The 12,170-nt window shown below is 48.7% G+C and overlaps 1 protein-coding gene across 3 annotated transcripts in view; it reads right to left on the bottom strand.

The window, feature by feature from the left end:
• The window catches only part of MYO9B (myosin IXB), an 85,808-nt gene that overhangs the window by 26,874 nt on the left and 46,764 nt on the right, over positions 1-12,170 (bottom strand). For 2 of the 3 annotated variants that reach the window (XM_014538274.1, XM_014538279.1), the window contains 9 exons: positions 11,989-12,088; positions 11,627-11,727; positions 10,041-10,170; positions 8,961-9,050; positions 6,918-7,034; positions 6,440-6,574; positions 3,561-3,682; positions 886-1,027; positions 433-637 (listed from right to left, as the gene is read on the bottom strand). In XM_014538274.1, the coding sequence (XP_014393760.1) occupies positions 433-637; positions 886-1,027; positions 3,561-3,682; positions 6,440-6,574; positions 6,918-7,034; positions 8,961-9,050; positions 10,041-10,170; positions 11,627-11,727; positions 11,989-12,088 (1,142 nt within the window). Of the gene's footprint in view, positions 1-432; positions 638-885; positions 1,028-3,560; positions 3,683-6,439; positions 6,575-6,917; positions 7,035-7,155; positions 7,177-8,960; positions 9,051-10,040; positions 10,171-11,626; positions 11,728-11,988; positions 12,089-12,170 lie in introns of all 3 variants that reach the window. The other variant, XM_014538271.1, reaches the window with a different exon arrangement.

The raw sequence follows: 12,170 nt of genomic DNA, 5'->3' as shown, positions 1-12,170 counted from the left end.
TCATATTAATAAAACAGCCTGATCCTCGAATGTGGGCAGAGTAGGGAACTGTGAAGTCTCTGATCTCCAAACAGCAACCATTTATTCCTATTTCTCATAAAGGCCTTAAGCTTTTGGTCCCTTTAATCAACGCCCTTCGTAAAACGGAGTCCCAAGGTTGGTGTCTAGAGCCCAGTGGCCCTAAGGGAGCCACTGAACAATTCCGGGCCCCAGGTTGTCACAGAAAAGCAGGGATGTGCCCCTCCTGCCTTGTGAAGGTGATGATGTTAAATTATACACCTGGCAGAGTTTCTGTTTGGGATGACGAAAGAGCTCTGGAACCAGGCGGTGGTTGCACAACACTGTGAATGTGCTAACTGTCTCTGAAAGGTGCACCTCAAAAGGGACTCCAAGGGTCCCCCTCTTGAAGGTGACACGGGACCCTCCTCTTACCGGCAGCCTTCTCGGCCCGCTCGGCCCGCAGGCGTCCGGCCTCCCGGAGCACGGCCATGGCGCGGATGGCGGCCCGGAGCATGGCCCAGCGGAACACTGCCACCGGGTCCATGCCGATGAGCTCCCGCACGTAGGAGCTGTCACTGCCCCGCAGAAGTGCCACGATGTCTGGCCGCATGTAGTCCATGTTCTTCTCCCGGAAGTCCTGGTGGGAAAGAGGCAGGCAGTCACTCACTGGTGCTAGAACAGGGAGGGCTGGTGAGGGTGGGGGACTCATTGTAAGAGAGAGTGGTTTCTGCCTGTGGAGCGGGAGATTCAGGGGCCGGGTCTGAGCACCCTGGTACCTGGCCCAGAGTGACTGAGCGGAAGGGAATGGGCCAAGCAAGCACCAGAGAGAAGGGGCCTCCAGGTCACCCACGTGTTCCCTTTCCCACCTCCGGGCCCGACTCGTACCTTAATCTGATATTTCACCTTCCCTGCGAAGTGCTGAATGATGAACGCTGGCTCCATGATGGGGGTGCCGAGGAAGTACCTGTTGTCTTCGTGCTGCTGTTTGAACTTGGCCAGCAGAGTCTGGCTCGTGGCGTGGGGGAAGCTGGGAAGATGGGAAATTGTGAGCTGTAAGAACGGTGGCTGATCACCTGCTCTGCATGGCAGGTTGCAGGTCCTTTGACATGGAGGTGGGTGGGCAGACAGGTGGTTGGGCTGCCCTGAGTGTTGAGGTTTAGGGCCAGGAACCGGCTGCTGCTATGAAGGGGCCGAGGGCGAAAGGACGCACTCAGGGCTGTGGTGTGAGCTCAGAGCAGGGCAGAGCTGTGAGACTGGGACTTGGACCTACCACGGGCAGCTCCTAGGAGTGATCCCAGGACAGAGTGACTCTGGCCCCGGGTCCTCTGTGCCTGGATGCTATGTCTTGGAGGGGGTCTTGCCTGGGCTCCCGTTAGAGGGAGGAGAGTGGGAGCAGAATAAGGAACCTACTGTACCTGGCTGTATGTGCCCCCCAGGAAGGATATGCCACAGCCAGCTTTGGCATGCCCTGCCTGTGCGCCCCCAGCCTTGCTGCAAACACAGCAGTAAAACATACCTTTGAATCCCCAATGCCTACTGCTTAAGAGGAAGAGCCTATAGCTATGAAGCACATCATTTCTACGTATGGACAGTGAGGGACCCGTTCGTGTAGTCGTCTGGATAAATAATACTTTTGTTGTTGTTAATCATTACCCAAGGATATTTCCTCCCCCATTGATTTTTAGAGAGAGTGGAAGGGATGGGGAGAGACACACAGAGAGAAAATTGATGTGAGAGAGGCACATTGATTGGTTGCCTCCTGCACGTGCCCTGACTGGGGCCAGGGATCCAGCCTGCAACCGAGGTACATGCCCTTGACTGGAATCGAACCTGGGACCCCTTAGTCCACAGGTTGATGTTCTAACCACTGAGAAAAACAGCTAGGGCTGGATAAATACTTTAATGCACTGTTTTAGAAAATCCAAATCAATATAAAAATGAAATCCTTGATAAACCAAAATGGGCAGATTTTAAACAAAGACAGATCTGACCCTGGTGGGCCTGGTCTTGCCTCCCACGCTTCCCCCACATGCAGGTCTGGGACCATGTAGCTAGCCCTTCCTAGCACCCTGCCCTTTCTCTTATCTGAAGGTTCTCTCTTTGAGTTCCAGTGTGAATGAACCTGTTTGTCCCCATCCTAGATGGAGACTTGGTGTGAGGCAGGAGGTGAGCCTAATTTTTCCAGCCCCACAGAGGCCTCAGCAACACACAAGGGCCCAATAAAGAGGTGGGATAAAAAGACGTGTCCTGATACCTGGGAGCTATGAATGTGACCTTATTTGGAATTAGGGTCTTTGTAGATGCAGTCAAGTTAAAATGAGGCCATGAGGGTGGGCTGGGCACTAATTCAAATGACTGTGGTCTTTGTAAGAAGAGGAGACGAGACACTGACAGGCAGGAGATGGTGATGTGACCACAGTGGTGGAGATGGGGGTGATGCAGCCAAACACCAAGGGTATCTGGGGCTGCTAGACGCTGGAAAGAGGCAGGAAGGGTTTGCCTCTAGAGCAGTGGTTCTCAATCTTCCTAATGCCACGACCCTTTAATACAGTTCCTCATGTTGTGGTGACTTCCAACCAGAAAATTACTTTTGTTGCTACTTCATAACTGTAATGTTGCTACTGTTATAAATCGTAATGTAAATATCTGATATGCAGGATGTATTTTCATTGTTACAAATTGAACATAATTAAAGCATAGTGATTAATCACAAAAACAATATGTAATTATATATGTGTTTTCCGATGCTCTAAACCAGTGGTTCTCAACCTTCTGGCCCTTTAATACAGTTCCTCATGTTGTGGTGACCCCCAACCATAAAATTATTTTCGTTGCTACTTCATAACTGTAATGTTGCTACTGTTATAAATCGTAATGTAAATATCTGATATGCAGGATGTATTTAGGCGACCCCTGTGAAAGGGTCGTTCGACCTCCAAAGGGGTCGTGACCCACAGGTTGAGAACCGCTGCTCTAGAGCCTTTGGAGGGAGAGCGGCCCTGTCAACATCTTGATTTTAGCCCTTTGACACTGATTTTGGACTTCTGGCCTCTAGAACCATGAGGAATACATTGCTGTTGTTTTAAGCCACCCCTTCTGTGGTCATTCATTACAGCAGCTGCAGGAAACTAATTCAGTCGGTGAATTTTAGTGACTGTGACTTCAGTGACTGCAGCTGGGTGACCAAGCACAAGGCACCTCATAAATATCCCTTCCAGCCGTCAGTGCATCCGGGACAAGGGGCCAGGCTCTGCGGAGAGTAGGCGTCTGGGCCCCGATTCCACATGCTGCCCTTTGCAAGGATGCACCAAGCCCGTTCCCATTTTCCACCATCCTTTCCCAAGGACTCGTGGGCGGGCGGGTTTCAGTGATTGCATGTGTTAATATTTCCATGGTGAACGGGGCATGCATTTCGCAAATGTGAGGTCAAGATTTATGGCCAAATGAGTTTGAGAAACTCAGAAGCTCTTGGGCTGTTCGGCTTTGGGGTAAGGCTCTGGGGGCTGCGGAACTGGACTGAGTGGCCGGGTTTGTGGACACACCGGGACATGGACACTCACTTGCTCTCTTCATCCAGCAGATAGAAGAGGCCGGTGGGCTTCTTGCTGATCAGGTGGATGCAGCCGACGTTGTCCGTGTAGTCAATGTTGTGCCACGAGATCCCTTCGCTCTGGTACTCCTCCTGCAGGGTTTGGGAGGGGCATCTGGTAAGTTCATTATTTCATGGCCAAGTTTTACATATAAACATGTTATACAAGGGTGGGCAACAGTAGGTTTACAGCTGTGAGTGCACTGTCCCATTGAGTTAATAAAGCTATTGTAATAATCATAACCTGCATGTGTTTTTCCACGAGCAACTGTAAACCGACTTTTGCCCACTCCTGAATTTATATATGCATGCACATATCTACCAGGTGTACTGATTAATAAGTGCGGATTTTGTAATCAAAGAAAACACGATAATTTCAAGAGAAACATCAAAAGTGCTTTATTCAAAGTAATGTCCATTGCTAGCTACACATTTCCCCCATCTTTCAGGTAATTTGTGGATACCGTCCCAATAGAACTTTTCTTGTTTTGAGGCAAACCATTCAAGAGACCCAATTTTCCACTTCTTCATATGTTTTGAAGTGCTGCTCAGAAAGTGCGCGTGCCATCGATCGGAACAAGTGGTCATCTGAAGGAGCAAGGTCTGGTGAATACAGTGGGTGGGTTAATACTTCCCAGGCAAGATCTTTTAACATGTCTTTAACTGGTTTTGAAGTGTGTGATGGTGCATCATCATGAAGCAAAATTACTTTGCCATGTCTTCTGGCACATTCTGGTTGTTTCATGATCAAAGTGTGGGGCAAATTGATTATTTGTTGTCGGTAGCGATTAGTATTAATGGTTTCACCTGGTTTTAGAAGCTCATAATACACCCCACCTTCCTGATCCCACCAAACACAGAGCATTGTCTTCTTTCCGAAGCGATTTGGCCTTGCAGTTGATGTTGATGGTTGACCTGGATCAACCCAGGATTTTGTGCATTTGGAATTCTCAAAATAAATCCACCTTTCATCACCAGTCACAATTCAATGCAAAGAAGACTTCCTTTCGTGTTGTTGAAGCAACATTTTACTGATGACTTTTCGGTTTTCCATTTGTGGTACCCATTTTCCTTCCTTTAAAATCTTTCCTATTGCTTGTAAATGATTGGAAATTGTTTGCTGAGCAACATTTAATCTTTCTGCAAGTTGTTTTTGAGTTTGACACGCATCTTCATCCAATAATGCTTGTAATTGTTGTTCTTCAAACTTTTTCGGTTGACCTGGATGTTCTTTGTCTTTCACATTGAAATCATCACTTTTAAAGCGTTTAAACCAGCGTTCACAAGTATCTTGAGATGGAGCGTGTTCACCATAAGCTTCCCAAAGTATATGATAACTTTCAGCAGCACTTTTCTTCAAAATAAAGTAATGAATTAAAATTTCCTGCAAATGCTCTTTTTTTTTGGGCACGAAATTCAACATTTTTAAGCGCAAAAATATCTATGATGTTAACACCTTCAGAAAATTTGACATATGAAGTTTTAAAGCTTGTGGTCAATACAACAAAATAGCATACATAATCAAATCGCATATATATCAACATATGTGTAACTCCATCTATTGAAAAAAACCCGCATTATTAACCGGTACACCTGGTATATATATGGATGTGTAAGTAACAAAAAACCTATTATTATATCAATAGAAGTATATTAATAACTATATAAGATTATTACGTAAGTTAATAATTAGCAACATGAACAGAACACACACTTTCAAACATTTAACACAGCAAAGTACTTAACATCACACTTAAAGTCACCGAGGAAGCCAGCAAACGTTCTTTATCAAGAGCCAGACTGTAAATATGTTAGGCTGTATGAGTTAGATGGTCTCTGTCACAATCACTCAGTTTTGTTGCTGTAGCTTGAAAACAGCCAGGGATGATATGTAAATAAATGGGCGTGTCCATGTGCGAATAAAGTTTTATTTATGAAAACAGGCAGTGGGGCTGGATTTGACCCCTGGGCCCCTGCTCTGAAACTGTAATGTCTATAATAGCCATATAATGTAAGTGACCTATGTAACTTCAAATTTGCTCATAGTCACATTTTAAAATGTAAAAAGAGTCCTGGCCAGTGTTTCTCCGTGGTCAGAGCATCAACTGGAGCACCAAGGGGTCTCGGTTTTGATTCCCCATCAAGGGCACGTACCTGGGTTGCAGGTTCGATCCTCGGCCCTGGTCGGGGCGTGTGCGAGAGGCAATCTATTGACATGTCTCTCTCTCATTGATGTGTGTGTGTGTCTCTCCCTCCCTCCCTCCCTCCCACTCTCTCTAAAAAGCAATGGGAAAAATATCCTCGGGTGAGGATTAATAACAACAAAAGCAAAAAGAAATGGGTGAAGATAGCTTTAATAATATACTTAATTTAACCCCATATATCCAAATCTTTGCAATTCACTGTGTATTTTGCTCTTCCCGCTCAACTCAATTTGGACCAACAAACATAATAATAAAATCAGCTAAATAACTACATAACCCCATCAGTTCTTCCCCCTGTCAGAATCATCAATGTGAAGGGTAGTATGTGGGTAAAGATGTCTGAGTATTTAGAACTGAAAAGACACATAGATTATAAATATTGTTGACTTTAAAGGCAACTCCATTTCTCTCCCATTAAAGGACTTTCACGATGGAGCAGAGAGACGGTGCAAAATTGACCTGTGGCCGAAAACATCCCCGACAGTTTGCCTCATCGCAGGCTGGGCGGAATTTTCCCCGGACTTTCCTTTTTTGCAGAAAAAAATTCTGGGCAGGTTTGAGGACAATCCAGGCCCCCAGGGAGATCCCGGTTCTAGCACATCCTGTCCTCCCTTGGGCTGGACGGGTGACAATGGCACTTCCTTACCTGCTCTAGTTTGAAAATGTGCTGGTTGAAGTAGTACTGGAGCTGCTCGTTGGCATAATTGATGCAGAACTGTTCGAAACTGTTCCTCTCGAAGTCCTCAAACCCAAAGATGTCAAGGACCCCGATGGACAAGCACTGGGGGAACAGAGAAAACACTTGTTACTGGTGGGTCCTCGTTTGGGAGCACCTGTTCTGTCGTGTCCTGAGGGCGCTGTGCTTGGCGTGCTGCATGCCCTGCTATCGCTGCCTTGGAACCTGTAATATTTGAACAAGGAGCCCGTGTTTCATTTGCGCTGGGTCCCGAGAATTGCATTCTGTTCTGTTCCCTGGGCTGGGAGGAACTGGCCGCTTGCCTGACACTGGCTACAGCCAGCCACCTTGGCTCCCGATGCCACAGGCCATCCACCTGTGTGGCAGCAAGGGCACAACCTTCCCCAGCCCAGCTTGGCTGGGTGGCGGGGTGGGGTGGGGCACTCACCGAGACAGACTCTTCCATGTCTTTCTTATTGAGGAGGGCGTGGTTAATGCGCAGCACAATCCAGTCGAACAGGGCACTGTACAGAGACTTGGCCATGGAGTCTCGGGCGGTGATGGCCTGTGGGCACAGAGGAGCATCATACCTTAGCAAGGTGGGCCCGAACGCACCACCCCAAGGTCTGCACACAGGGGAAGTTGAGGCAGTGATTTTATTTTATTTATTTTTTGTTAATTCTCACCTGAAGATATTTTTTCCATTGCTTTTTTAGAGTGGAAAGGAGGGAGGGAGGAGGGGGGGTGGAGAGAGAGAAACATCAATGAGAGAGAGACACATAGATTGGTTGCCTCCCGTACATGCCCGATCAGGGCTGGGGATCGATCAATCAATTGATCCTGCAACCCAGGTACATGCCCTTGACTGGGAATCAAACCTGAGACCCTTTGGTGCGAGGGCTGACACTATAACCACTGAACAACACTGGCCAGGACAAGGCATTGATTTGATTTTATTTTTTTAAGAGAAAGAGGAAGAGAGAGAAATGTATAGGTGGCCCTCCAGTGCACAGGAGGGCACTCAAGCAACTGAGCCACACTGGCCAGGGCTAAGGCAGTGATTTTAAATAGCCAGCTCATCTGACACTTCCCTTATCAGTTTGCATGCCACCCTGTCAGCTCAGACAGCCTTGCCCACCGAAGCATGAGCCGAAAAGCCTTGACCCAGCAGCCTGTGGTTCAGCCAACTCATTCCTCAGAGCTACCGGGGACTGGTGACACTGGAACGCAGACTCAGGGAGGCCACCGGGCCTGCCAGCCTGGGAACTAGCCAGGAGGCCCAGTGGGTTCAAAACCTGGCCCCTTGCTGTTCTTGGAGCATCAGGGGCCAACATTGTAAAAGTGGCAATGGCTTTAACAATTTTTCTTAAGCCTTATGGAGGTCTAATTTACATGCAAGAAATTCCTTCTTTTTATGTGCTCAGATCTAAATTGTGACAGACAGCCCTAGCTGGTTTGGCTCAATGATAGAGCTTCGACCTCCGGACTGAAGGGTCCCAGGTTTAATTCCGGTCAAGGGCACATGCCCTGGTTGCAGGCTCGATCACCAGTGTGGGCTGTGCAGGAGGCAGCCGATTAATGATTCTCTCATCATGAATGCTTCTATCTCTCTCCCCCTCTCCCTTCCTCTCTGAAATCAATAAAAATATATTAAAAGAAAAGCAAAAGCAAAAAAGAAATGGAGCCTTGAGAGTCGTAGCCTGGCATCTTTCACATGGTGCCTCGGGAGCAGCCGTGCTGCTGGGGCGGCAGGGGTCCTGCACACTCCAGGGGACTTTTGCCCCTGGGGGCTCAGACTGTCCATGGTGCCCTTCTGAGATGCCAAGCAGCCATCACCAGCAAAAAATCCCCCCTGTGGCTAGGTGCTTTCCTGCTGCTGTCCAAGCTGCAAGCTGCAGTCACATTGCTCTTGAGATAAAAACGCAGGAAAAACACACCACACACATCCAGGCTGGGGCAAAGGCCAGACAGAGGCACCTTATCAATATTTAGGGACCACATAATGGTTGTAAAGGTCATGCTCTAGCTCTGTGATCGACTGAGTTTTTCTGCAAAAGGCCCGACAACCCACATTTCAGCCTTTCGGGCCAGATAGGGTCTCTGTTCCAACTCCTTAGTGCTGTGCTGTAGCAGGAAAGCAGCATGTAAACGAATGAGCATGGCTGCATGCCAATAAAACTTTATTTACAAAAGCAGGTAGGGGCCGGATTTGGCTGCAGGTCTCACTGCCTCTGCTGGTGAGAACCAGTATACCCATGAAGCAGCCGGGAACACAGAGATGAACACACAGGGCCTGAGTTCTGACTCTTAGGCTGCGGTCTGCTGTCTAAGCTGGTCTGTGCTGAGCCTGAGCTCACTGAGAACCAGAGGCACCACAGGGTTCCCTCGTCACTATGCAGGAAAGAGATCACCATGCTGGCTGTTTCCAAAGGACCTCCCCTCACTTGTGTTTTGGGACCCGATGCCCTTGAAAGCCCAGGGCAGTGCTCACCTCGCTGAGACTGTAGGGAAGGATGAGCTTGTCGTTGGCGGTCACTGTTTTTCTTTTGGTCAGAACTTCCACCAAGATTTCTCGCTTCACCTGTTTCAAGGTCAAGGAGGGAGATAAAAGGAGGGTGGGGGTGGAGAACTTGTCTAGTGGGTTCTTGTGTCATTGAGACAAGGCCTGAAGCATGAGGAAGATCAGAGAAGGACCCCCAGGGGCTGTGCCAGGAAGTGGGCCCAAAGCCCACCCTCAGGGCTGCCAACCCATTATGCTCAGTGCATTTCAGAATGATCGCACTCACAGGCTTGCTCAGCACCCATGATGACAGCCTGGGTGCAAGGCTGCACAGCCTGGGTGTCACTGTGGGCCTCAGGTTCACTGCTGTCTGGTGACCTGCATTTATAGCTGTTCCAGCCTGTGTGCCGGTTGTCAAGGGCCTTGACCCTGCCTGACTGCCAAGCCCCCTCAAGCCAGCAGCAGTCAAGAGTAGGAACTGGGGAAGCTGCCCTGATCCCCTCATACGTGTTCTTACTCATCCCCATGAACACAACAGAAGCCAGGGCTCCTCCTTTAAGAAAAGCCAGGGATGGAACACACGATTAGAAAACAGAAAGACTGAGGGCAGGGCTTCTCAGCCTTGGGGCCACTGACATGTGAGGCTGTATCGTGCTCTGCTGTGGGGTGGCCATCCTATGCATTATATGATGTCAAGCAGCACCCATGGCCTTCACCCACTAGATGACAGTAGCCCCCAAGTTGTGACAACCAAAAATGCCTCCAGACACTGCCCTGGGGTTGAGAACCAGGGAACAAGGGGATGGTGGGTCCGATGAGAAAATGACCTCGCTGATCAAACTATGGTTTTTAAAGAGCCTTTTGCATGAGGAGCTGAGGTGGGAGGTGTCTCTGTCCAGCGGGGAGTCCCTCAGAAATGAGGAAGGGACTTTGCAGAGATGGTGTGAGGAAGCAGGCGCGGGCCTTGGTTTACAGAAGCACAGCCAATGCAGGAAGTTCTGGGCCCTCTGAGGCCACAGGCCCTGAGCTGTCCCAGCACAACCCACAGTGGCTGAGAACAGGGAGTAGTACCTTCAGAAGCTGTGACAGCGTGTCCAGCACCTTGGGGGGCCCGACCTCCAGGCCTTCGTCTCGGCCCGTGGCTCTTTTCTTGTACGTGACGTTGCCCAGATACAGGATGGCCGAGAGCACAGAAAAAATCCTGGGAGAGAAAAGGAGGTTCGATTGGGGCAGTTTCCACAATTGTGAGATGATGGAGGCGTCCAGCCAACTGGGCTGAATTTGAAACACCATCAAACACACAAAGTTTGAAAAACATCGAATCCCTTTGTCAGGGACTCTCTCTATGCCATGTGACTTGATAGACAGATATCTCTATTTTTCGTTGTAAGGCGGGGCTAAAAAATATTTTTATGGAGGCATAAGGTATACATGCAAAAAACTACACAATTCCTAAGTGTAGAGATGTATTACCACAAAATGTACAGATCCTCGTTAATTAGCACTCAGACCAAGGAATATAACATTCCTGGTCCTGGAACCACCTAGCCCCACAGAGCTGAATTGTTGTCCTGAAATCTAACATCATCCATGAACTTAATGTCCAGGAAATCATCGCATGTACTTGTATCTGGCCCGTCACTGAAAAACTGTGATGTGGGGCTATGATGCGGGTACTGCACATAGTCTTGGTCTGTTCACTCTCAATGCTACAGACCAGCATCTCTCAGCCTTGGCACTGCTGGCACCAGGGGCCAGATTGTTCTTTGCTGGGGATGGAGGGTGTCCTGGGCACTGTGTGATATTGAGCAGCATCGCACGCTCATGCGGTGTGACAACTAAATATGTCTCCAGACAAGGGCCCCCCCTGGGCACAGAATCGGCATCTCCAGTGAAAACCACTACTGTGTGGAGTAGCCCAAGAGTTGGCAAACTTGGGCCCATTTCTGTATGGCCCCTGAGCTAAGTTTTTGGTTTGGTTTTTAAATGGTTATTAAAAAGCAAAATGAAATGCAGAGAAGAACATGTAACAGAGACTGTCTGGCTCAGGAAGCTGAAAATATTTACTCTCTGGCCCTCTCCAGAATGTTTGCTGACCCTTGCCTGGATAGATTGACATTTATTTATTTAATCTTCTGTTGGTGGGCATTTTGGGGGGTGGTTCCCAGGCTTTGGGGCTGTTATAAAGGAGGCTGTTGTGTGCATCTGTGTGCGTGTCTTAGCGTGAGCAAATGTATGCGTTTCGTTGTGTACACACAGCTGTAGCAGAAAACAGCCAAATAGTTTTCCAAAGTGGTTGGCCCAATCTGCACTCCCCCAGCAGTGAGGGTGTTCTTGCTGGATATACTGGCAGGTGTGGAGAGTACCCAGTGTGGATGTCAAACATTAAAACATTTTTAATGGTGTAAAATACACATCATATAAAATCTACCACCACAGCCATTTTTAAGGTACAGTTTGTTGGCAAAAGCCCCTGTGGTTTCAACTGGCATCTCCAAATGACTAATGATGAGAGTCCCTTCCCATGTGCTATTGTCACTGGGCTAGCCTCCTTCGTGCAGCTCCCAATGGGGGTGTCAATCACATCTCAGAGAGTGACCAGTGAGACCTGGGAGTGCCCACGTGGAGACGGCGGGATGGCTGGCCAGCCCACTTACTGTTTCTTGGTGGCGGGAAGGAAGCCCACCATCTCCATGGCCTGCTTGAGTCTTTCAAAGTCATGTTTCAGGTCTTCTCCGTCTTCGATCTTCAAGTTATGCTAAAAAACAAAGTCATCGACACTCTGGGTATTTCTGGGTCAGAGAGGGTGGCGGCGTGTGGGAATGGTTTTGGCTGGAACTGATGGGGCAGGGCCCAGGACATGGGGAATGAATGGGCTCCTTTATGCTGCCTCCTGTGGGCCTCCTTGGAGCCGGCCTGGGGGCCGGAGAGGGCCAAGGCAGACGGCCTCTGACCTGGCGGAGCGTAAACAGCCTACGGGGAACAGAGGCGGTGTTTGTGGCGAGGGCTTGGTGTTTACCTGGTTGAGGTAGAAATAATCTTCAGGCTGTTTGAGCTGAAATTCTTGTCGCTCTTCCTCGCTGACGCCAAGTAACAAATAATAAAACACGTGGTAGTTTCTGCAGGTCAAGATTCGGGGAAAAAAGTCATTTTTGGAAGCCAAGCAACAGTAACTCCTCAAAACCGCTACTAATATTGCTT

Source organism: Myotis brandtii, unplaced genomic scaffold (genome assembly GCF_000412655.1).
Source record: "Myotis brandtii unplaced genomic scaffold, ASM41265v1 scaffold1040, whole genome shotgun sequence".
Lineage (NCBI taxonomy): Eukaryota > Metazoa > Chordata > Mammalia > Chiroptera > Vespertilionidae > Myotis > Myotis brandtii.
Note: the sequence above shows the minus strand (reverse complement) of the source record. Positions and strands in the feature narration are given on the sequence as shown.